We start from the raw sequence: 26,217 nt of genomic DNA on the forward strand, positions 1-26,217 counted from the left end.
CTGTTCACCAACTGCTTCATGCACTTTTTTATTCAACCATCCATTGGGCAGTATTTATTGAGCCCCAAGTAGGCCACAGTTTGAAGCCTCATGGACATAGTTACACACAACACTGAGGGCGCGCAGGAAGCCAGCCCTCACGGAGCTGACATTTTTCTTTTTCTTTTTCAAGATTTTATTTATCAGAGTGAGGGGGAGAGCAAGCACAGGCAGACAGAATGGCAGGCAGAGGCAGAGGGAGAAGCAGGCTCCCTGCTGAGCAAGGAGCCCGATCCCAGGACGCTGGGATCATGACCTGAGCCGAAGGCAGCTGCTTAACCAACTGAGCCACCCAGGCGTCCCGGAGCTGACATTTTTGTGCAGAAGATGGACGTTAAAGAGATAAGGTGGGGCCGGACAAGAGTGAGGGGAATGGATTCTGGCTACATCATGAAGGCAGAGTCAACGGCAGGGTTTCCGGACAGACTGGATGTGAGGTGTGAGAAGGGGAAAAAAAAGGGGTCAAGGACGATGGACAGTTTTAGCCTGTGCATCCAGAAGCCTGAAGGGACCATTCACTGAGATGGAGATGACCCCAGAGACAGCAGGTCTGGACAGGAAGATCTTAAGTTCAATTTGGGGGCGCCTGGGTGGTTCAGTCAGTGAAATGTCTGCCTTTGGCTCAGGTCATGATCCCAGGGTCCTGGATTCTCCTACTCTCTCCCTCTGCCTGCTGCTCCCCCAACTTGTGCAATCGCTCTGACAAATAAATAAAACCTTCAAAAAGAGAAAAAAAGGTTCACTTTGGCTATGCTATGTCTGCGATGGTCACACAGGAAGCCAGCTGAGTCTGGAGTTCAAGGGCGATGCCAAGGCTGGAGATGCTACTCTGGAGTCACCAGATATACAGATTATCTTCAGCCCTGAGACTGGATATTAAGGGGCATAACTGGCAAAGATAACTAAGGACTGAGCCCTGGAAAGTGGGAAATAGCAGCCAACGTGGTAGAAAACATCAGTGTAGTGTCCTGACGCCAAAAGCACAAAAGGTTTCCAGAAGGGAGCGACTGTGTCCAATACTACTGATACGGCTTTGCAGATAAAGACTGAGAACTGGGGGTGCCTAGGTGACTCAGTCAATTAAGCGTCCAACTCTTGATTTCAGCTGAGGTCATGATCTCCAGATCCTGGGAGAGAGCCCCACATAGGTCTCCAGGCTCAGCACAAAGTCTGCTTATCCCTCTTCTCACCTCCGCTTGCATGCTTACTTTCTAAAATAAAATAAAGTCTTTAAAAAAGAAGAAGAAGAAGAAGAGTAAGAACTGACCCCACGGTTCAGCACCAAGAGGTCATGGGTTTCCCTGGCAAAAGCAGTCTGGGTGAAGGACCAAAGTCTGACAGGGCAGGTCATGAGAGAATGGGAGAAGTGGAGACAGCACGCACGACAGCCCCTTAGAGACATTTTGCTATGATACAAAAGGGAGGAGAAATGGAGTACTAGCTGCAGGGGACAAAGGGTTGAAAGTTTTGGTTAAAATGGGATAAATTATATCATGTCCATGCTAATAGAAACACCGAGTAGAGAGAGGAATGATGCAGAAGACAGGAAGAACAGCCGGGCAGGGCCCATGAGAGTGATCCAGAGCAGATGGGGTCCGCCTGCCGGTGGCCGAGAGGGGCGCCCCCAGAACGGGGGACCGGCAATGGGGCTGGCTGCAGGTACATTGGACACTAGGTGTGGTCAGGGGATTAACTCTCCTTGTGAGGAGACACTACTGTCCTCTTTGGCAATGAATCGACTGAGCCTCAAAGAAGTTAAGTTCCTTGTAAGGGGCAAATCTGGGCCCCAGGCTCCAAGTTTCCAATCTCAAACACTGTTCATTCCGCTGCAGGCGCCCCTCCACTTCTGCCCAGAACCAGACGCGAAGGAGTTAAAGAAACCCTCTGCCGCATTTTATTCTCCACCTTTTACACAAAACAAGGTTGCTCTGAAGCAGTCCGACAGTAGAACTGGGGTGAGGGCTCTTCGCGGACCGGCCGGCCGTCCTCCCAGCTATTTGTCTGACTTTCTCATCTGGCATGTTCCCACGTGAAATTTCAATTTATGGGCCCCAGAGACCAGGCTTGACAAAAAGTTATCCTGGCACATTTTCCAAATTGAACTTTATTTCCCCATAAACACATAAATGTTCAAGTGCTCTTACTTGACGATGGGCCATCTCCACGCTTTGTGCAGACCTTGGTCCGGGGCTTGGGAGGCCAAGTCGCAGCCCGCGGCGCTCGGTTACCCGCCGGCGCCACCAGAGGGCGCCAGAGCCCCGCTCGCTCCCGCCCCGGCCCGCCGCAACCTGCACTGCCCGCACTCCCGCCCGGAGCGCAGCCTCCCCACACCCGCGTGCCGTCGGCGCCGCGACCCCAGCCGCTGTCCCCTCCGTCCTCCTCCCGGCTTGCAGCACCCCGGCGCGCTGAGCTCCCCGGCAGACGGTCCCAGCACGCGGGCGTGCGCACGCGACCCCGGCACAGCGGAGCTAGACGGGCACCGGGAGCAGGAGGAGCCGGGTTTTGTGGGAAACGGGACCAGACGCGCCGTCCGCTGGTCCTCCGCTCACCGAGAGCCCGGCCCAGGGTCCAGCTCCTCTTCCGCCTCGACCCCGACGCAGCGGAGACCGAGTCCCACGTGCGCGGCCTGGACTTTAGATCATGTTCAGACGCGCACGCGGCTCACCGGGCACGTCTGTTCTGTGGGGACACGTCGCGGCGGCGCGCAGTGCGACCAGCCCGCGGACGCCAGAGGAGTCCGCGCAGGGCGGGTGCGTCCCTGATGCGCTGGTGCGCGCGGCGGGGACCGTAGGCCAGGTGCGCCAGCCTCGCCGATGACCCAGCCCAGCCCAGCCCAGAGCCCTCTGAGAGCTGGGGGGATGGTTCTTCTCGATCCCTATAACTCAGGTGACTTTCGGCACGGAATGAAATGAAGGCTCGAGACCGTGAACCCTGCAGCAGGTCAGCTATGACTCAGGACAGGTCTCTTCCAGGCTCACTGCTGCTCCAGGGCTGTTCGGGAGGCCTGTGCAGTCTTCTGGAACTATCGGTGTCATAGGCCTTAAGTCCCTCCGAGGAAGAATCTGTCTCCGCTTTGGAAGACAACAGCTGTGCTAAAGGAGAGTGTAACCGAGGAGACAGAACCTTCACGATGAAAAGTCCTTTGTGTTACTCTGTACACAAGTTCCTATTGCTTTCTTTCCTTTCTGGAGAAGGTGGAATCTGATGGGTTTGACTAACAGTTTTCTATCAAACTCCATAAATTTTGTGTGTGCGTGTGTGTGTGGAATCGACATCTTTTTAATTAGTTCACTTATCTTTTACTGAGATGCCCAGTGTGTGTCAGAACCCATGCTAGGCACTGGGGATGCAACAGCAAACAAAAATAGCAAAAAAACAGCAAGGTTGGGGCTGCCTGGGTGGCTCAGTGGGTTAAAGCCTCTGCTTTGGCTCAGGTTGTGATCCCAGGGTCCTGGGATGGAGCCTCACAGGGGACTCTGATCAGCAGGGTGCCTGCTTCCTCCCCCCACCCCTGTCTGCCTGCCTCTCTGCCTACTGTGATCTCTGTCAAATTTAAAAAAAAAAAAAAAAAAAAAGGCAAGGCTGTACTATAGAGCTTACCTCCCTCCAGGGGAAACCACCAAATGTTTCTAAACATGCATCCTGTTAAGAGGAGGGCATTCATCAAACTTATTGTCTTCAAAGCATTGTGATGTAGTGCGACCTCTGATAAGGTGGTTTGGGTGCAAAGCAGGAAGATGAGCCTGAACTCACTGTGAATCACTAACTCTGTGATTCTCAGAAGACGCCAGTTTCAGGCAACAGGCTTGAGCTATGGAATCTCAGGCCGAAGGTCCCAATGTAACCCTCTGGCTAAATACAGAGAGGCCCATCAGGCAACCTGCCTCAGAATACCCAGAGGCCCTAACTAACCAAATGGCTACAACAGGCACAGCTACCAAAACAGGAGAATTCCGTAGGCTCCTACCTACCCCTCCCTAAGTCAAGTCCCCACCCACTGCCTCCAGGCAGGTAGTCTTTGCAGGTAGTCTTTCCACTGCTCCCCTGGTATTCAATAAAGTTCTGTCTCCTCTGTCCTGCCCCAGGTGAATTCTTTCACCACCTGCTCCCACCCCATTGGGTCACCACACATTTTAGGGTTCCAGTTCCAGCATTGCTGTGCCGCAACCCCCCTACCGTTGATATCCTACCTTCCTCACAGCTTAGAGAATTCAATAATAAGCCACCTAGAGCTGTCAAAACATTACACAAATGCAGGTTTATACATTTTTATGTTATAAAAATTAGTAACTAAAGAGCATAAGATAAGGGAACACAATCACGAATGATTAGAATGATCCTTCAAACAGGGTCAGAGGACTTAAAGATTGGGCTAGAACTCTAATCATTAATTTTCAACTCTTATTTACTTCTCTGAAGCACAATCTTAGGAATCCAGAATATTCTAAATATCTCTTAAAGGATCAGGGTTAAGGAATTCCTGAAAAGGAATCCCCGAGTTTTATCCCCCTGGCAGCCAGCCTCCTTTGGAGAAGAGCTTTAGGCATGTCTTTCAGCTTTACAATGACTGGCTCCCCCAGACAAGCTGACCAAAAACCAACCATGCAAACCCAAGCAGCTTGGGTATCTGACCAAGCTCAAGGCCACTGGGAATAAGGTGACATAAGAAGTCAATAACCTCTGAGGTGACTCCGTCCAACAGAGGGACATTCCAGAACCTCTCTCACCAGGTGGGATGAACGTGAGATGCAGAGATGTGAGGACACTCCACAATCCTGAAGGCAGCGGTGCTATCTACCTGGTGGTCCAAGGCCTACAGGTGCCTCCCAGATAAGGAGTCTGTGGAGGTGACTGAGGACCTTCCTGGGCGTTGAGATAAATGTGTTTTCTAACCTCCCCACTTGCCACTGATGAAGAGAACAAAGGCAAAAGAAACGTAGATAAAATTAAATTTCCTTACAACATGCAGCCCATTGACATATACTTCCATTGACAAATACTTGGGACAGGCTAAGCAGGACAACCCTCAAGGAGTTCACCAAGGAGTTAATGTTAATGCACCGCTATGGCAAAAAGCAAGGTTGGCTTGCAAACAGCAGCCCTCCAGGATGGTGCTGTAAGTCTTCTTTACCACAGGAAAATCCTTTTGGCAACTTCCTTTATCCCCACCCCTCCCTGCTAACTTGAAAGTGTATTTTTTATCAGTCACTCCTCTCAATCGCAGTGCTGCTCCTCCTCCCAGTCTGTCCCGTGCTTGAATAAAAACACATTTTTGCACCAAAAATGTCTCAACAATTCTTTCTTGATCACTAACAATGCCATCACCTAGAGGCTTCATGTGGAAGGATTTTTCAATTTTCTCAGAAGATTAAGTGGAATTAATACTATTTTTCTTAAGCAAGTATAGCAAGATCTGCTCTTTCGTAGAAGCTATTACACTTGGCAAAAGGAAGAATATCTAAATTCTGCAAATTCCCTTTTCAAAGTCCCTCTTTATTTTGAAAGAATGCTGGCTGACCATTTTGTTCCCATTAGAGAATCAACAGAAATATACTCCTTCATAGGCCCAAATAAAATAAAAAAGCCTATGGAGTGACAATTTATTCACATGAAAATTAAGAGTCAGAAGACCTCTCCCTTTCCACCTCCTCCACTCCGTGGAAGTCTGGTATCCTTGTGTTACTCTCAAAATCAAGGACTCTGCATCCAGCAGCATTTAGGAAGAAATCTCAAGTTTAGCAGACACCTGAAAGCATTAACAGAAATATCTGAATGCTGCATGGTATTGTCTTTCACAGAAATCAAAGGAACTGGGGCACCTGGGTGGCTCAGTCGGTTAACCGTCAGCCTTCAGCTCAGGCCACAATCCCAAGATGCTGGAATCAAGACCAGCTTCGGGCTCCTTGCTCAGTGGGGAGTCTGCTTCTCCCTCTGCCCCTTTCCCTGCCTCCCCTGTTTTGTGTGTGTGCGTACGCTCTCACAAAAATAAATAAAAATCTTAAAAAAGAAAAAAAATCAAAGGAGCAGAAACATTTTGGCTGACTTTTCACCCCATCCAGAAACTTCTATTCCCTTCTAATTTAAAGAATCTGTGTTAAGCCCTAGCCCGGAAAGGAAAATCATTTCTAGTACTTTGTCAAGTACCAGTATATTTTAATTCAGATCAAATGAACAAGACTGTCCATCCTTCCTGATTTCTGCTCAATAAATATTTACTACCTGCCTACTGACATGCCACGACAATATTCAAGATCCAAAGAAAAGGAAGATCTAGCTCCGGCATCAAAAACTCATGGTCTAGAAGGGAAGATAACGAATAAGCAAATGACCACAATACATCATTTCACCGTTTCTCCGTTTTACTGATGAAGAGTAAAAAAAAAAAAAGCTAACAAGGTATTTCTAAATAATGAGGTACCGAAGTAACTGGATTACCCTAAGTCATTCAGTATGCAGCAGACCAGAATTCAAACCACAGTATCTTAATGAGCGACAGTCACCTTGACATCCTAAGACTAGTAATATTATTTATATTGAGCTTGCTCAATGTCGGATACCTGGGAAGTCAAAGAAAACTTGGAAAGGCCTTTCTGTCATCAAAAATTGAGTTGGAGCATGAGTATTTTAGCTAGCATCTTGTTCTGAATATAAAGGTGAGTTTTAAAATGAGTTACCTGGGGCACCTGGGTGGCTCAGTCAGTTAAGCATCTGCCTTCAGCTCAGGTCATGATCCCAGGGTCCTGGGATTAAGCCCCGCATCAGGCTCCCTGCTCAGTGGGGGAGCCTGCTTTCCCTCTCCCACACCCCCTGCTTATATTCCCTCTCTCACGGTCTCTGTCTGTGTGTCAAATAAGAAAGTAAAATCTTCAAAAATTAAAATTTTTTAAAAAATTAGTCACCTGTGAAAACAGATTAAATTTCAAAGTCTTCAAAATTCTGTATGAGGTGTGACTCTGGACTACTGTTTTAAGTTCCCCTTGCCCAAGGGGAAGGTACAAAACAAAACAAGCTGGTCCCTTCAAAAGGATTGGGAAAAGACAGTATACACTGGTCCGCAGAAGCCTTGAAAGAGGACTACACATGATTCAGCCCCGTACTTGACAAGCTTTCAAGAAAAGGATAAATAGTTTAGAATGACATTTTTAAAATCCTCATAAATGTAAATTCAATGGCTGGCAGGTTCACTTTTTAATAAATGTTTGACATTTGTTCAGCTACAAGGCTGTCAAGATCTACGAGGAAGACTAGATTTGTGCCCTTCTAATCTCAAGCTTTGTATGTGTCTAATAATCCAGTGCTGTAACTGATGTGGGAAACAAAGGCAGAAGAAAAATTATTAAATTTCCTTACAAGCTACAACCCATTAACCAGTCCTTGAAACAGGCAGAGCGACATTCCTCTAAGGACTCCACTACCCCAAAGTTAACACTTTGCTAAGCGTAAAAGGCAATCTTAGCCTGAGCCCCAGGATCCTGTAAATCTACTTTAACATATAAAAATCCTTTTGGAAACTTCCTTTATCTGTAACCCCCCAAGATACCCGTTGGCAATCATCCCCCAAGGATATGACCTACCAATCAACATCTGAAGGGTCTCATGACTCAGGTTTCATTAGATGGTAATAAATGACCTTTTCCCAAAAATAGCTAGAACCCTCAAGGTCCTGGAAACCTTGCTACCAAAATCCCTGAGATATTTAAGCTCTCCCTAACCCCCTCTCAAATTGAAAGTACATAACAGGCCACTCCTGCCAACTCCAGTGCAGCTTTCTGCCCACAGGTCCAATCTCCGTGCTTTAATAAAACCATGTTTTGCACCAAAGACCTTTCTTTATTCTTTCTTGGCCATCAGCTTCAAACCCTAATGTCTTTTCCTACATCAGTAATTAGCAGCTTTTCACTCTTCACAACCATATGCTTTTTTCCTTCCATTTACCTTTCATGTGTCATGTCAAAAAAGTATTTCATATTCATTTCACTGTTAAAGATTCCTGGTCAACTTCTGCTCATGTGGATTTCCACTCATTAAGTATTTCCTAAGTATTTAACTATGCTTTATGCTGGGAAACCCAATCATCAGTAAGACATGTGTATTTGGGGATGGCCTAGTGGAAAAACGGGGCACATTACTAAAAAAATTACAGTAGATCTTAATGAGAAATGCCAGGGTTCTACAGACTCTCCCAACAGGGGGTGTCTAACCCTGCCACGGGTAAGGCTTCTCTGATGATCTTTCAACCTAAAGGTAAAAATCAGTGAGGGAATGGCCCATTTTGTCTATCCAGAGATCCTTGGCAGTAAGCATAGTGCCTGGCTCACAGCACAGGGCACATAATGTGAGACAACAAAATCATAGCTAGAGAGGTAAGGGCCTATGGGGGAAGTTTGCTCCATAGGATCTAAGCCTGTGTGCTTCTGTTTGAAGAGGGAGGAGGAAATCTGAGGAATAAACTCCAACTTTATTCTCCAACTTTATTTTACAATGAAGTTGGAGAATAAGCCACATCTGATTATAGGGGCCGTGGATGCCATACAAGGGAGGGACAAGCCTCAGAGCAATTCCTGAGGCAGCAGATCAGATCAGAGCACAGGAGGCCACAGAGCAACTGGAGGCAAAGGTCCTAAGAGACGGGCAGTGAGGCCAGAGAGAAACGGAATGGATCAGACCCCTAGTAAGAATAGGAGGGGCAAGGTTTGGTCATCGATGGAATGTGGTGAGTGTAACAGCCAAGTGGAGGGCGGCACAGAAGGTGCATGTTTAAGGGGAAAAAATCAATTCTGTGCATGTCATGTGAGGTGCCTGTAGACATCCATGTGACACTGAGCAAGCAGGAACCCATATCCACCTGGGCCTGGGGTGGGGGTCTGGGGGGACAACATCAAGGCCAGGTGCCGCTGAAGCCAGACAACATGAAATCACCCAGGAAGAATGGAAAAATTAGAGAGCAATTCTAAATGAAACAGAATTTAGGAGAGGAGCAAGTTCTAGCGGAGGTTCCACTCCCTGCCAGGAGCCGCAGCTCCCAGCCCCAGCCACTAGACCGCTCTAGCCCAGGTTCATCCCAGCCCTCTCAATCTAGCCTTTCCAACACTCTGGCCCTGTTACCTGGTCCTGTCTGTGACAGCAGCTTCGGAAATCATGGCATGGTCCCCTGAAGCATTATATTTGAGTAATTTGGGAGGAGGCAAAAATATTATGTTAGACCATGCAAAATTATAAAGCAGAAAACAAAAAAAACTCTCATTTTTTAAAACCAGTAAGACATCATTTCAATACTGTTTTGGGCTTTCAACTCCTCAAAACCACAATGAGAGATCATCTCACACCTGTGAGAATGGCTAAAATCAGTAAAGCAAGAAGTAACAAGTGTTGGCAAGGATGTGGGGAAAAGGGAACACTCTTGCACTGTTCGTGGGAGTGAAAATTGGTGCAGCCACCGCAGAAAACAGTGTGAAGGTTCCTCAGAATGTTATAAATAGTACTACCATAAGACCCAATAATTTCACTGTTGAGTATTTACCCAAAGAAAATGAAATCACTAATTGAGGAAGACGTATGCATTTCTCTGGTCCACTGCAGTATTATTTACAATAGCCAAGATACAGAGGCAAAGTAAGTGTACATCCATAGATGAATGGATGAAAAGTAGTATATACACACACAACAGAATCTTAGACATAAAACGAATGAGATCTTGCCATATGTGACCACAGAGATGGACCTAGAGGATATCACGCTACGTGAAATAAGTTGTACAGAGAAAGACAAATACGATGATTTCACTTTTATATGGAATCTAAAAAACCAAATGAACAAATGAAAAACAGAAACAGACTCATCAATACAGAGAACAAACAGGTGGTGGCCAGAGGGGAGGTGGGTGACAGGATGGGTGAAACAGGGGAAGGGGATTAAGAGGTACAAACTTCCAATTATAAAGTAAGTCAGGGGGATCAAAAGTATAGCAGAGGGAACACAAGCAATACTGTAATAATGTTGTATGGTAACTACACTTGCAATAGTGAGCATTGCACAATGTGTAGAATTACTGAATCATCATGTTATATATCTGAAACTAATAATGCTGTATGTCAATTATGCTTCCATTAAAAAAGTAAAACAGCAAAAAAGAAATTTACAAAACTGAAACTTGAGAAAGAATTCTGGTTTCAGAATGTTGTATGGAAAACTGTGAAGGTGAAATTCAGAATTCTGAAAGCCAAGGTATTAAATATTTTCATGTTTATAGTGAAATCATAAACAGAGGGGACCACATTGAACTAAAAAGAAATCATCAACAAAGTGAAAAGACAACCAATACAATGAAAGAAAATACTTGAGAATATCTGATAAGGGGTAACATGAAAAAAATATGAGGAATGCCTACAACTCAATAGCAAAAGTCATCATAATCATCTAATCTTAAAATGGGCAAAGGACCCAAATAGACATTTTCTTCCGAGGACATACAAATGGCCAGCAAGCGCTCAACATCACTAATCCTCCAGGAAATGTGGATCACGCTTGCCTTGGCAGCACATACACTAAACAACAGTATCACCTCACCCTGACCGAACAGACCAAAGTCAAAAGGGAGGTGCTGGAGAGGACATGGAGAAAGGGAGCCCACTGTAAAGTGGTGTAGCCACTCTGGAAAACAGTATGGAAAGGTCTCAAAAATTGAAAAAAGAGAACTACCAGCTGATCCAACGATCCCACTTCTGGGTATGTATCAGGCAGAAGTGAAGTCAGGATCTCAACGAGCACGGGATCTGCTCAAGTTCATGACATTGTTCACAAGACAGGAGAAGTTAAATGTCTGTCCATGGATAAAATGGAAATCCAGCCTTAAAAAAGGAAATTCTGCCACTTCGGGCATCGATGGACCTAGAGGATATCATTATGCTAAGTCAAAAAAGCCAGAAACAAAAAGACAGATACTGTTATCTCGCTTATAGATGGAATCTAAACGAATCAAACTCAATGGAAAGAGAATGGTGGTTGCCAGGGATAGGGGGTAGGGTAAGTGGGGAGATGCTAACTAAGGATACAGATGTTCGGTTACGAGGGAGTTCTGGACATCTGATGTACAGCATGGGGACCACAGTACCGAATTAGGTGAGGTGAGAGATGTTAATTTTTAGCCTAATGGTAGTGTGTACTTCATATCCACATACACCGAAACATAGCATCATATATCTTAAATGCACACAACTTGAATTTATAAATCACCCTTCAATAAAGATGGGGAGGAAATCCTGAAACTTCGATTTCCCAAGCAACACTTGGCAGGTCTCTTAAGCTGTGGAAGGGGAGATTGTAAGGAGTGAACTGAATCCATTCTAAAGCCCAGGAAAGGTTTGTGTCATCCAATAGGTGTGTTAGCGAACATCAAAAAGCACAATGAGGGGCCCCTGGGTGACTCAGTGGGTTAAAGCCTCTGCTTCTGGCTTGGGTCATGGTCCTAGGGTCCTGGGATCGAGCCCCACATCGGGCTCTCTGCTCAGCGGGGAGCCTGCTTCCTCCTCTCTCTCTCTCTCTGCCTACTTGTGAGCTCTGTCAAATAAATAAAATCTCAAAAAAAAAAAAAAAAAAGCACAATGAGATGCAGAGGTGGAGAGCAATGGCCTATGGCCTGGTATGGGGTGCTCACTCTAAGGTAAGAGGCGAAAGCTCCTTTTCCTGAGGAGCTAACAAATGCCACTAATGCTAATCCAAGCTGGGTCTTGCTAGCGGAGTCCTAACTAGAGCGGAAGCTTTTGAAAATTACCATAGGGCTCTATAAAAGCGGTATATTGATGTAACCAGTTTATAAAATAGTCTCTAAACCACAAAGTTGTCCTCTTCAAATGCTGAGTAGGGTGAGCAGGAGCAGGCACAATGGAACACTGTCCGGAGGTCACCAAGGAAGCTGTCTAACCTGTCCAGGGATTCCTCTCATGTGCTGTTCTGGGTTAAGGGAAACAGGTGCTGGTTTTAGAACTTCCAAAATTTACCCACTCTACAGAGGTACAGACTAAAAAGGGCGCTCAGTTCAGTCTATCTACTTCCTCAGGCAACAAGGGAAAAGGCAGGGCCTTGGGAATTTTAAGATCTCAGTGAAGTTCCAGTGGGATCTGGTTGTTCTCCCTGAATGAGCAGTTCCCATGCGGGCACATTACACACAGAGGCCCCGCTGGACACCGGGTTCATCTTTGTCAGGTCAAGGTCCAGCTTAACCACAGGCTCTCTTCAACCAGTTCTCCTCCCCCCACCCCTCGGTTCTGTACCCCATGACTGCAATGTATTCAATTGCTCTATCAATGCCTGTGGAAATTAAGAAAGGATTTAGCACCTCTGCAATCTCCTGGACTGTTTCCAGAACACAGCTGAATGCAGCTGTTAAAAGGAAAAAATTACATATATAAAAATGTCCTGGACACCCTGTATCTAAAAAAGGAGAAAAACCTATTCTATTCGTCCAAAGACACAAATATGAAATAAAAATTTTAAAACTCACAACTAAAATGCTTAGGGAATGTAATTTCTACTTAACTGATACGTCCAGTTGACAGGCTGTTTACAGAAAAAGTATTAAAACACATTTAAATGGACTGGCCTATCTTGAACATGAATTCTGGGAACTGATGGTCTTTATGCTTCAGATCATTAGCATGAGTGATACTAGGTGTTCTTAATCATATTCTACTTACACATCTCATTTTTACTTTTATTTATTTATTTTAAAGATTTTATTTATTTATTTGACAGAGATTACAAATAGGCGGAGAAACAGGCAGAGAGAAAGGAGAAGCAGGCTCCCTACTGAGCAGAGATCCCAATGCAGGGCTCTATCCCAGGACCCTGGGATCATAACCTGAGCTGAAGGCAGAGGCTTTAACCCACTGAGCCACCCAGGCACCCCACACATCTCATTTTTTAAAAATACTTTATTTATTCATTTGAGAGAGAGAGCACAAGCGGAGGGGCAGAGGGAGAGGGAGAAGCATGTTCCTTTCTGAGCTGGGAGCCTGACACGGGTCTCAATCCCAGGACCTAGAGATCATGACCTGAGCCAAAAACACACACTTAACCATCTGTGTAGGTGCCACTACACATCTCATTTTTTAAGAGTACAGTGCTAAAGTACACCACCTGTGACATTAACATGGCTGCTATCCTATAACAATTTCCTGTTTTTATACCACCTTTGAAGAGTTCACTTAAAAACAAAAGTATCTTGGGAGCACCTGGGTGGCTTACTTGGCTAAGCATCTGACTCTTGATTTTGGCTCAGGTCACCATCTCAGGGTTGTCAGATACAGCCCATTGGTCCTGGAGTCTGCTTGAGATTCCCTGCCTGTGCCCCCTCCCCCTGCTTACACGCTTTCTCCAAAAATAAATTAACCTTTTAAAAAATATATTTTGAGGGGCACCCGGGTGGCTCGGTTTTTAAGCATCTGCCTTTGGCTCAGATATCCAGCTTCTCGCTGGGCTCCCTGCTCAGCGGGAAGCCTACTTCTCCCTCTCCCCCTGCTTGTGTTCCCTCTCGCTGTCAAATAAATAAAATCTTAAAAAAATGTATTTTATATATATGTATGTATGTGTGTGTGTATATAGATATATATATCCATTTTGATTTAAAAAAAAAAAAAAGAAATACTGATAATATGCTCCTGCCTCAGACCTACTGCCCAGCGATGTTTTAACTCCTTCTAGGAACCTGCTTAGGTTGGGAACCCACTACTATGAAGAGTCCTCACCTACTGACAGGAAAGCACGGGCTCTTCACCTGTGATCTGTCAATCCCATGTCAAGAGCACATGTGCACTGTCCTGGGAGAAGCTGCACAAATGCCAATATTCTCCGAGGGATATGAACTGAAAAACAGGTGCCACCGCCAGGAATCAAATTGAGAATTCACTTTTGTAAATATAGACTTAACAAAAATTTTCTCCAAGTCCTTTAATATTTAAACAGTTGAGGCACAAGCAATAAAACTGTTTATTTTTATGTTACAAGAAAGAAAATTTTGTGTAACATTTGCATGATATACTAATTTCCTCAAAATCTTTCCTATAATATTTCATGAATACTCTGGTCCATAGGGCGCCTGGGTGGCTCAGTGGGTTAAGCCACTGCCTTCAGCTCAGGTCATGATCTCAGGGTCCTGGGATCGAGTCCCGTATCGGGCTCTCTGCTCAGCAGGGAGCCTGCTTCCCTCTCTCTCTCTCTGCCTGCCTGTCTACTTGTGATCTCTCTCTGTAAAATAAATAAAATCTTAAAAAAAAAAAATACTCTGGTCCGTAAGTTCGTTCAACAAGGTCAGAAAAGCAAGCAGAAAGATGGTAAAAACTATCAACCATATTAAGGGATAAGAGGACTCAAACATCCGCTGACTGCCTACTAAGCCTGCTGTACTAGGTTTTTATGTACTTTACATAAATTCAATGTGAATGTAAATTCTAGTTATCTAAGAACAGGACAGCACGGACACAGCCAGGTAGGACCGTTTTCAGTGCACTTTCACCTTATGTACAAACTGTGGAACCAGATAGCTCCTTCCCAGGGAAGCACACGAACCATGCACTAATACATATTTCCATTCCCAAAGACTTTCAAGTCCCTGGAAGCTGCACACAGGTGGCGCATGTGCAACGTGCACATTCAGGTGGTCGTCACTCTAATTAAACCTTGGGTTGAGCACCATTTGCCCAACATCATCCCTACTGCCTGGTTCCATCACCCTGTAAAACTTGAGACAGGAAACCGTGTTCTGTATTACAGGCCTGGGAGAAAACCTTGTTTGGACTTTTTTTTTTAACCAAACTATTACCTTTCAGAAGTGGCAACTAATTTCAAAGCACAAAAGTTGTCATTTAAATAAGAAAATGACTGCATAATCAGCTCCTTTGGGCAGACAGCGTAACCTATTCAACAGGCATTAGGATCGAAGCTGATTATCTTTCAGAAAAGCCAGTGCTACCCAGCTTAAACTACACTACAATTCTCAAGGGCATACAGCCCCTGTCAAATCCTCTCCCAAATCTAAGTGGACTGCTCATTCCTCCAGCTTGTCCTTGGGCTTCTCTAGGTCCGTTCCTGCCTTGCCAGGGGTCTGCCCCTTGCTCTTTTTGCCCCCTATGTTCTCACTCTGACCTATACACTGAATGCCTCTGATCTGAAGACTCTCATCTGGCTGAGGGGAGTACAAGATGAAGACTGTTTCCCAGCTATGTGACCAATGACCACGACACTGCTTTGGATTTGGGATCTATGAGTGAAAATGACTTATCAGCATGTTTGCACTGCTCACATCCCTTTTCCCAGATAAGAGTAGGCAGGATGCCATCAAAAAATTTTTTAAAAATTCAAAAAAAAAATTAAAAACCATACTGTTTAAGGGTACAGGAACACAAACTTGGAAGGTACACAAGGAAGAATCCTTAAATGTCTGCGTTACATACTTTAATGCTCTAATTTTCTAGATGAGCATACTCGGGATAAGTTCAGAGATGTAATATGACCTGCCAAAGGCTATGCAAGCTGTCCAGAAGCAAAAACTTAGAACTATACTTCAAACTCTTTCCTCTATACCCCAATCACAACAAAAACCCAATGCTAAGGTTAAGGAAAATTTGTAAACAAATTAAGTAAAAGACTTAAGTACATAGGAAAAGTCTGCAGGATCGCTCCAGATTTTGAGATAGAATAAAGGCAAAGTGTATGTACAGGGAGGAATTGTTACTCAGTTCAACAGATGACAAGTAAGTACCAAGGATCTTTATTCTCAGACCTAATTGTTCAACCTGTGACTGCAGATAACATGTCACTATTTCAAGAACACCGTCATTCTTTCCAAATCTTCAGCCATAAGGTTATACCTTATTCTCATCATAACAAGATAAATGAATGAGATTGAAAGAGGATTAAGGAGATACACTGAAGATAAAAGCAAAGGGGAACAAACATTTTACAACTTTATCATCCCAGTTACCCTAAAGATTAAGTTTCAGATTTACAAGAGTAATGACAGAACCGCATGATTTCAGTGAAAACCAACACAAGTTAGATCTTTAAAAAAAGGGGTGGGAGTGGGAGAATCAGTTCAGAAATACTAAGTCAGGCAAGCATGCAAACTTCAGAGTATAAAAAATGCAAGGCCTGGTTGTCCAAACAAATATATCCCTCAGAAGAAGGTGGTTTTAAAGATGCTTAACAGAAACAAATGAATTAAAAGCTGAAAGGGACACTTCTCTGAATTAGCAGACCAATTCCCTCATTTTTTAAGTGAGGAAAGAGGGTAGACAGTAATTAGAGAGGCTCACATGGCTAGATAAAGGATGTACATAGATTTAATTCCCGGTGCTATTTACTACATACATCTAAAATACGATAAATATCCAGAACACATTAAGCCCACCAATTAAAATGACAAATACACGGGGAGGAGGTGAATTAATACAGCACAGCAGCACTTCTCACATCATATTTAGAGATTAAAAGGAAAAAAATAATCTCTCAAAGATTTTAATGCTCAGTTTTGATAGACTCCATCCAATTCTTTAATGTAGAGCAAATGTACGAGCTTAAAAAAAACGTGCATTCTTCAGCTTTCTCCTATACTTTTTCGGCCTATCTTTCAAAACTAAGCACTGAGTATTTTTAACCTAAGTAATGTGATGTTATATGTACACTTTAATTGCACGTTTTAGGAATAAAATCCATGATATTTTGGTAACTCAGTGTATTTATATAATGAAAAGCTTTCTATCAAAATACACTTTTCACTGGGAAAAATAAATAAAACAGATGAATGGATCTACACAAAGTAAAAATTAACTTTGGTAGATTTCAGTGTAGGACAGTCCGTAACAAGCCTATTTGCCCTTTTTCCCCCAGAGCTGCTCATCTTCCAACTTAAGATTTTAAAAATATTTTTAATTGAGATTATGTTGACATGTTCTCATTCCACATCATCTTCAGCCAAGCTCTGAGCACTTACAATTCTCTGAAAGAGAAAAAAAAAATTTTTTTTTAATTTTTAGAAGTCCTTTGTAGAAGGCAAGAATATCTAATGGAAAAAGACAGTCTCTTCAATAAATGATGTTGGGGAAACAGTACAGCCACATGGAAAAGAATGAAACGGGACCACTTCCTTACATCATGCACGAAAATAAACTCAAACTGGATTTAAGATCTAAATGTGAGACCTGATACCATAAACTCCTAAGCAGTAATCTTCTTGGACAATGGCCTTAACAACATTTTCTAGGTGTGTCTCCTCAGGCAAGGGAAACAAAAGCAAAAATAAACTACTGGAACTACATCAAAGTAATAAGCTTTTATGTGACAAAGTAAACCAAAAAGATGATAAGGCAATCTACTGAGCTAGAAGACATCTGTACATGATATATCTAATGAGGGGTTAATATCCAAAATATAGGGACGCCTGGGTGGCTCAGTGGGTTAAGCCCTCTGTCTTCAGCTCAGGTCATGATCTCAGGGTCCGGGGATCGAGCCCCGCATTGGGCTCTCTGCTCAGCAGGGCGCCTGCCCCTCTGCCTATTTATGATCTCTGTCCGTCAAATAAATAAACTCTTTTAAAAAAGAAATCCAAAATATAAGAACTCATACAACTCAACAGGAGGGGGAAAAAAACCCTAATAATCCAATTAAAAATGGGCAGAGGACCTAAACATACATTTTCCCAACAGACAGATGCAAGGATGCTCAACACCATTAATCATCAAGGAAATGCAAATACAAAACCTCAATGAGATATCGCCTCACACAGTGTCAGAATGCCCCAAATCAGGAAGACAAGAAGTAACAGATGTTGGCAAGGATGTGGAGAAAAAGGAACTCTCCTGCACTGCTGGTGGGACTGTAAACTGGTACAGCCACTGTGGAAATCAGCTGGAAGGTTCCTCAAAACATTAAAAAATGGGAATACTGTATGACCCAGTAATTCCACTGCTGGTTATTTACCCAAGGAAAATGAAAACAGAGGGTGCATGGGTGGCTCATTCAGTTAAATCATCTGCCTTCGGCTGAGGTCATGATTCCCCGGGGCTCCCTGCTCAGAAGGAAACCTGCTTCTCCCTCTCCCTTTGCCACCCAGTCATACTTGGTCTCTCTCAAGTAAAATTAAAAAAAAAAAAAGAAAGAAAAGAAAAGAGAGATGCCTGGGGTGGCTCATCTTATTAAGCCACTGCCTTCCACTCAGGTCTCTATCTCAGGATCCTGGGATCAGAGTCCAACATCAGGTGCTCTTCTCACATGAAGTCTGCTTCCCCCACTCCTTCTGCCCCTCCCTCCTAGCTCATGCGCGCGCGCACGCGTTCTCTCTCTCTCTCTCTCTCTGATAAATGAATGAAATCTTTAAAAAAAAAGAAAAGAAAATGAAAATACTAATTCAGAATGATGTATGCACCTCTAGATTTACTGCAGCATTATCTGTAAGAGCCAAGATATGGAAGCAACATTAGTGTCTATCAATGGATGAATGGACAAAGAAGTGGTAACCATATACAGTGGACTATTATTCAGCCATAAAAAAATGAGATCTTGCTATCTGCAACACGGATGGACCTAGAGGATATTATGCTAAGTGTTATTTCACTAAGATAAATACCAGCTGATTTCACTTATATGTGGAATCTAAAAACCAACAAATGGGGCGCCTAGGTGGCTCAGTGGGTTAAAGTCTCTGCCTTCAGCTCAGCTCATGATCTCAGGGTCCTGGGATCAAGGCCCAAATTGGGCCCTCTGCTCTGCGGGGAGCCTGCTTCCCCCTCCTCTCTCTCTCTCCGCCTGCCTCTCTGCCTACTTGTGATCTCTCTGTCAAATAAATAAAATATTTTAAACAAATAAATAAAAAAAATACCAACAAATGAACAAACAAAGGAGAAAAAGATCTCTAAATATGAACTGGTGGTTGCTGGAATGAAGTGGGTGGGAGTAAAATTAAGTGAAGGGGAGTGACAGGTCCTGGCTTTCTGTTACATAAGGATTAAAAGTACAGCACAGGAAATACAATCAGAGATCACATAATACTGCTATATAGTGAGACAGACAGCAGTCACATTTATGGCAAGCAGACCATAACGTACAGACCTGTCAAATCAGTAAGTTGTACGACTGAAACTAATGTAACATTGTGTGTCGTCAATACTTCAATTAAAAAAAAATTTTAAGAGGGAAAAAAATAGTATGTCCTTTGTATTCAAAGAATACAAAACTTGCTAAGGTTTACCCATTCTGAGATTTCAATATTTAACATTTCTAAACACTGTTATCAAAGAAAATAATGATCACACTACTGTCAGTCCCATCTCAAAATCTAAGAAGGAATAATATGTTTTACATGTTACTCAATTATATAACTAAAACCAAAAAGAATTCAAGATATCTTTTCACTTTCATATAAATTAAGAGTACTGGTCATTCTATTCTCCAAACATTTCCCCTTTTGGCCTGAAAATGCTCAGTCATCATAGGACAGTAATTCCAAAATTAGCATTTGAAAATATTTCCAAATAACATGAGTTAACTGAGTAAAGGAGGTCATTTTTATAAAGAGGAGTTCAGGTTTCATCCTGAACTCATCCACATTTCAAAAGACCTCACACCCTCAGGTTCATCTTCCAAAAGCACTATGCTATGTTGCCTTTCCAAGAGCAGGTAACATTAAACAGAGGATTCTGATTTAGATAGACTAGGAACCACATTAGTCTAAATAAAAAGGGTTAAGACCAAATCTTTGGTTTTTTCAACCCTTTCCCTTAAATCTCTGGGGCCTTTGTTTTCTTTCCAGTCCCTTTTCAAACTGAGTAAAGATCAGTTTGAGGAATTAACCAATCTTAAATCACACCAACTGTGGAAATTCACACACGAGTAAACAAACTATTCCAAAAAATAAATTCATTTCGATTTTTTTAAATAAAAACTAAAAATGAACAGAACGCATCTTAATCAATTCTTAATTATATATAATCTTTTATATATAAGAGTGCAGTCAAATAACTCCAAGCCCAAAGCAGTCAAATAGCTCCAAGCCCAAAGCCCATCTTGGCAAAAACAGAGGCACTGGGGCTTTTCAGACAAGTGAAGTCAGAGGATATACAACAATCCTTTAAGATCTAATTATAGGCTATGTCATCTCAGCCCCCATGCCCTCTGCCAGGCAACATAACTGAATTCATGGGCTCACAAAAGTCGACAGAAAGCTAGTTTCAGAAAGTAGCTGAGAGTGGCCCGAATTCTGCTGAATACCAAGGCCTAAGATTTCAGAATATGCGACGTACTTCCTAATGCACACATAGGACACAATGACCAGATCTTAGTATCGCTCACTCCAATATTGTTAGGGAAGAAAAATTTCAAGCACCGCTATCTCCAATTCTACTTTGATTCCAAGAACGGGTTTCAAATTTCATCATGTTCGGGATGGCTGGGTGGCTCAGTGGGTTAAGCAGCTGCCTTAGGCTCAGGTCATGATGCCAGGGTCCTGGGATCGAGTCCCGCATCGGGCTCCTTTCTCAGCGGAGAGCCTGCTCCTCTCTCTGTCTCTGCCTGCCACTCTGCCTGTGGGCACTCTCTCTCTCTCTGACAAATAAATAAATAAATAAAAATCTTAAAAATTTTTTTTATCATGTTCACTAATTTTTAAATGCTAATGTCGTTAAAACATTTACTTCTCAACAAGTATCATATGATCTCCCTGATATGAGGAAGTGGTGATGCAACATGGGGCCTTAAGTGGGTAGAAGAAGAATCAATGAAACAAGATGGAATTGGGAGGGAGACAAACCATAAGTGACTCTTAATCTCACAAAACAAACTGAGGGTTGGGAGAAGGGGGTGGGATTATGGACATTGGGGAGGGTGTGTTCTTTGGTGAGTGCTGTGAAGTGTCTAAACCTGGTGATTCACAGATCTGTACCCCTGGGGATAAAAATATATGTTTATAAAAAATAAAAAATTAAAAAAAAATTTACTTCTCAGATTCTACTCACTTTTACTAACATTTCAAATCCTTACCTGACTAATTGTTGGAAGCTTGGTCAGAAGCATCTGGAACACTGGTGGTGGGAGAGTCTGCTGTAACACTTGCAGCAACTGCTGTGGCTGTCCACACACAGCAATTGCATTTGTCAGATGGTCTACACCTTTCTCATATTCCCCTGAAAGGGTTACATAAAAATAACATGTGACCTGAAAAGCCTTTGCCTTTGTCAAAAATTCACCTCTAGATCCTCCACTGTATCTCCAAGTGATACTGACCAAAAACATCCCACAAGTAAAAACTTGGAAATAATGTACAGTTCATGTACCTGAGTGTTATGAAAGCATTAACAAAAATGAATCTGATCACAGGTACTGATATAAAAGTGTCTTCAAAACACATACAAAAAGGGAGAAATTAAAGTGCAGAAGTGTCCAGGTATATATTACCATTTACAGACTTAAGAGTATTTCTGAAAAATTATATAAGAAATTGCTAACTTGGACACTTGGGTGGCTCAGTCAATTAAGTGTCTGCCTTCAGCCCAGATCACAATCTCGGTCCCGGGATCAAGTCCCACATAAGGTCTGTGCTCACTGGGGAGGCTGCTTCTCCCTCTGCCTGCCGCTCCCCCTGCTTCTGCTCACAGCAAGTGCTCTCTCTCCCTCAAATAAATAATATCTTTTTTAAAAAAATAAATAAATAAATAACTTGCTAACTGTGGAACACTACCCTTCTGAGAAGAGCTGGAAGACTGGGGACTGAGGTGGAAAGGAGGCCCAAATTCACTTTAGATTAATCCTTTTTACTATTTTGAATGTTATCAGATGGAATTTCAAAAAAGTAAATTTATCCTACAGTGGACATATTACTTCTGAAAGAAAAATGATTACATAAAACACAAACTGAGCAAATTTTAATTATGTCAAAAAATAATTTCTTCATCTTTCTGGGTTGGTGAACACATCAAGGTACTAAGAGGGTGGTGCATCCAGACACAGTGGAAGATGCTCACCCCAACACCTTGCCCTATACGATAAACCAGTCAACAGTTTTCTGACCCTAAGAACGTGAGTAAGTAAGGGACTGCAGAACGGCACATGAAGCAGAGGAACAGCCGGCTGCAACATTTCCCTTGAGAAAAGCTAAGGACTGAGGTATTCAAACTGAAAAAAGCAGAACTCTACAGAGCATTAAAAATGGAAAATACAAAAGACTTAGATCTTCTGCATGGGCTTGGACTTGCACTGGGGGATACAATGGCTCCACGGACTTGGAAATTAAGATGCCACTTGGCCACTGAATCCTCATATCACTGAATTTACAGGCAATACAGGGGATTACAACTCTGTTGTCTGGGGATATTATTTCCAATTATTAAATGGAAACAGAGCTGCTACTGGACTGTTGTGTGTAGAACACAGGATCCTGAGACACCTCTTAATATTTCTAAATACACTGGAAGCAGTTAATGTACCACCACAGCAACTCAATTCAGTTTCCTCTCTGCACATGCAGACTTGAGCCTGTTACCATCATCCTGAGATGAGATCTGCCTCAGTTAATTATGCTTATGGTTATGCTTATGGAAGAATTATGCTTATGGAAGACCCTTAGATGGAGGAGACCACCAAGCAATGAGGTTCACTGCCTAAATCACTATGCCTTTACTTTTATGTTGACCTTTTCCCTAATTTTAACCACCTGAGTCTTTAACATCAGGTTCATTTGGTAGTTTCCACCAGAAGAAAGGCAACTTGGCAGAGTTAAGTAACCCTCTGGACAGTGCTAAGCTACAGTGTGAAACATGAACTTGGGAAAAAGAGTAACTGCTGCCTGTCCTTCCCTGGCCTTCTTCCCAGCCACCATGAGTTACTGTCCTCAATCTGGAACTGACAGCTCAAGTCAACAGATGGCCACAATGCATAGATCTCCAAGACAATCCAAACAGAAGTTATTATGAGTGTACTTTTTTCTTTCTTTCTACTTTTTTTTTTTTTAAGATTTTATTTATTTGACAGAGATAACAAATAGAGAGGCAGGCAGAGAGAGAGGAGGAAACAGGCTCCCCGCCAAGCAGAGAGCCCAATATGGACCTCGATCCCAGGACCCTGAGATCATGACCTGAGCTGAAGGCAGAGGCTTTAACCCACTGAGCCACCCGAGTGCCCCGAATGTACTTTTTTCTAATATGTTTGACTGTGAGTAAAATAATTTAATATAGCAATTCTAGGGGGCAGCTAGGTGGCTCAGCAGAAGCATCTGCCCGGGGTTCTGGGATCAAGTTCCACACTGGGCTCCCTGCTCAGCATGGAGTCTGCTTCTCCCTCTCCCACTGCCCTGTCTGCTCTCTCTCTGTCAAATAAATAATCTTTTTATTTAAAAAATAAATTATTATATAAAACAGTGTTTCTATTTTGGAAGATAGAAAATTGTGACAGTATCAAATAGACCTCTTTATTTAAGGAGCATGAACAAAGTATTTTGAGACTGTTTGCATGAAATGAAATACAGCCTATACCTTAGATATCCCTATACATGCAGATTTTTCTTTTCAAATACTATAGTAACAGAGTCTCTCAAAAGAGCTCTATGAAGATATAAGTGCTTTACTATTACCCCCTGATTAAATTTCATGGATTTCTTATTGTAATAGGTTAAACAAGCCAAAATTATTTCCCAGTAACACACCTGCATTTTTATTTATATATATTATCAGCCTAATATGCCATCTAAATAAGATAATTATTTCCTACAGAAAAAAGCAAAGCAAAGCAATTACTGGGAAGGGGGAGACACGACAAAAAGTTTAACGTGTCATTACCACCTCAAACCTTTAATCTTTTCCATAAAAACAAATAAAAGGGGTGCCTGGGTGGCTCAGTGGGTTAAAACCTCTGCCTTCAGCTCAGGTCGTGATCTCAGGGTGCTGGGATGGAGCCCCGCGTCAGCGGGGCTGAATGCTTCAGCGGGAAGCCTGCTTCCTCCTCTCTTTCTCTCTGCCTGCCTCTCTGCCTACTTGTGATCTCTGTCTGTTGAATAAATAAAGTCTTTAAAAAAAATAAAATAAAATAAAAATTTTAAAAAAATTAAAAAAAAAATCACAAATAACCTTCACCATGTAGTTCCATACTATCTAAATCTATGATACAACAATGAGCATTAAGAAAAACTTGATGCCTCATACCATTTTTATTAATGCTAGCAAATACGTCAAAACTACTTTTGAAATAAAAGCTAATTTGGAGGCACCTGGGTGGCACAGTTGGTTAAACATGAGACTCTAGATTTTAGCTCAGGTCGTGGTCTCAGGGTCCTGTGATGGAGCCTGATGTCTCTGAACTGGGGTGTGGAGCCTGCTTTAAGATTTTATCTCTCCCTCTGCCCCTTCCCCTAACCCCAGTTCCCTGCATGTAACATTCTGTCTCAATAAATAAATAGAAATCATAAAAAAAAAAAAAGCTAATTTGTCACTAAAAAATTTTCAAATACATTTAAGACTCTACTGAATTATAGTTCTCAAATTTGTCAATTTCATCATTTTAACTTCATAATAGTCATGTTTCTAAAAAAAAAAAAAAACTCTGAAAAAAAATAATAAAAAATAAAAATTAAGAAAAAATAAATAGGGGTGCCTGGGTGGCTCAGTGGGTTATGCCTCTGCCTTCAGCTCAGGTCATGATCTCAGGGTCCTGGGATCGAGCCCCACATTGGGGCTCTCTGCTCAGCAGGGAGCCTGCTTTCCTCCCTGCCTACTTGTGATCTCTCTGTGTCAAATAAATAAATAAAATATTAAAAATATATATATCTTTTTAAAATAAATAAATAAACAAATAGAAAAGAACTCTTAACCCTTCATTAAATATGTAAAGCACATAGCCTAAACTCTAGATCAGATTCAGATCACTGGCTGGCCATGAACTCACTGTGTGACCTTGACAGGTAAATTAACATTCTCTGGGACTAGCCAGAGACTTCTTATAAATATTGGAAAAGACTTGAAGGTTAGATGAAGAAGTTGAGAAAGTATATGCCTATTATCACATTCCTTCAATTACTATTTACATATTACGTTATGACTATATTCTCTAAACTGCTAAAAAATAACCTCATCCGTAAAGATTACTTATATTCTTTGTATCATGTATCAAACAAACCTAAAACTCAAAACATATTGTGGACAATGACAACCCACAAGAAATATTTTTCTAGAGCCAGTCTTAAATAAAATCATTTTCCCATTACTAAATGACTTATCTTGAAATATTTAATAACTTTCTTAAAAGCTGCTACACCATACCCAAAAAAGCCCCTTATCACCATAAATTTATATTTACTGTAAAGAATTCCAATTTCCTAGTCTAAATTAATGACTTACCTTGGGCTAGCAACTCTTCCCCAAGTTGTATTTCTTCAAGGAAGAATTTCTGAACAGCTTCAGCATCTTTAAGGTCAGGTAACTGTTTGGAAATAAAATATTTAATAACTGATACCAAAATTATGCTGGGCCACATAAAAAATACATAGAAAATCATGCCACTAAAAAAGATAACAAAACCGAATAACTCGTAATAAAAAATGATAAAAAGAAATTTACTCTTCAATACTTACAAGCATTAGTTTAATCTACATTTATCTACATTTAAATGAATAAGAAAAAAATACATATTGATCAAACTGATAGTAGAACAGTTCTCAAAAGCTGTACATCAAACCTAATATAAAAAATGGAGAATTATCTCTATCATAAAATATGCACTTTACTATTTATACTATTTTGACTGCTATTTCTATAGCTTTTTATGTAACTATAATCCTTTTTTTTTAAGAGTTTATTTATTTGACAGAGAGAGAGAGATTACAAGTAGTCAGAGAGGCCAGCAGAGGGAGAGGGAGAAGCAGGCTCCCTGCTGAGCAGAGAGCCCCATGTGGGGCTCAATCCCAGGACCCTGAGATCATGACCTGAACTGAAGGTAGAGGCTTAACCCACTGAGCCACCCAGGCGCTCTTCAACTTTCTTCTGATCCACATTATTTTGTATAGATTTTACATTCATCTAAAAGACTATTTTTAAATGGTAACAGAATATTCCACTGAGAAATATATGACTGCTTAATCGTGATCTGTTTGTTGCACATGAGCTACTTCTAATGTTTTTGCTATTACAAAGCAGCTTTACTTAAATAGTT

The 26,217-nt window shown here is 42.2% G+C and overlaps 1 protein-coding gene across 14 annotated transcripts in view; it reads right to left on the reverse strand.

Annotated features, from left to right (window-relative positions):
- Positions 1 to 26,217, reverse strand: part of TOMM20 (translocase of outer mitochondrial membrane 20) — a 77,064-nt gene that overhangs the window by 43,278 nt on the left and 7,569 nt on the right. For 10 of the 14 annotated variants that reach the window (XR_014308836.1, XR_014308837.1, XR_014308838.1 and 7 more), the window contains exons 3-4: positions 25,407 to 25,488; positions 21,064 to 21,206 (exon numbers count right to left, since the gene is read on the reverse strand). Coding sequence is in view for 10 of the 14 variants with exons in the window: in XM_082720715.1 (XP_082576841.1) it covers positions 21,064 to 21,206; positions 25,407 to 25,488 (225 nt within the window). In the remaining 4 variants the exon portion in view is untranslated. Of the gene's footprint in view, positions 1 to 2,142; positions 3,132 to 5,740; positions 5,786 to 16,532; positions 17,030 to 21,063; positions 21,207 to 25,406; positions 25,489 to 26,217 lie in introns of those variants that run through there. The other 4 variants (XM_082720720.1, XM_082720714.1, XM_082720713.1 and 1 more) reach the window with 4 other exon arrangements.

This window comes from Mustela nivalis (genome assembly GCF_964662115.1).
Source record: "Mustela nivalis genome assembly, chromosome: 2".
Taxonomy (NCBI): Eukaryota; Metazoa; Chordata; class Mammalia; order Carnivora; family Mustelidae; genus Mustela; species Mustela nivalis.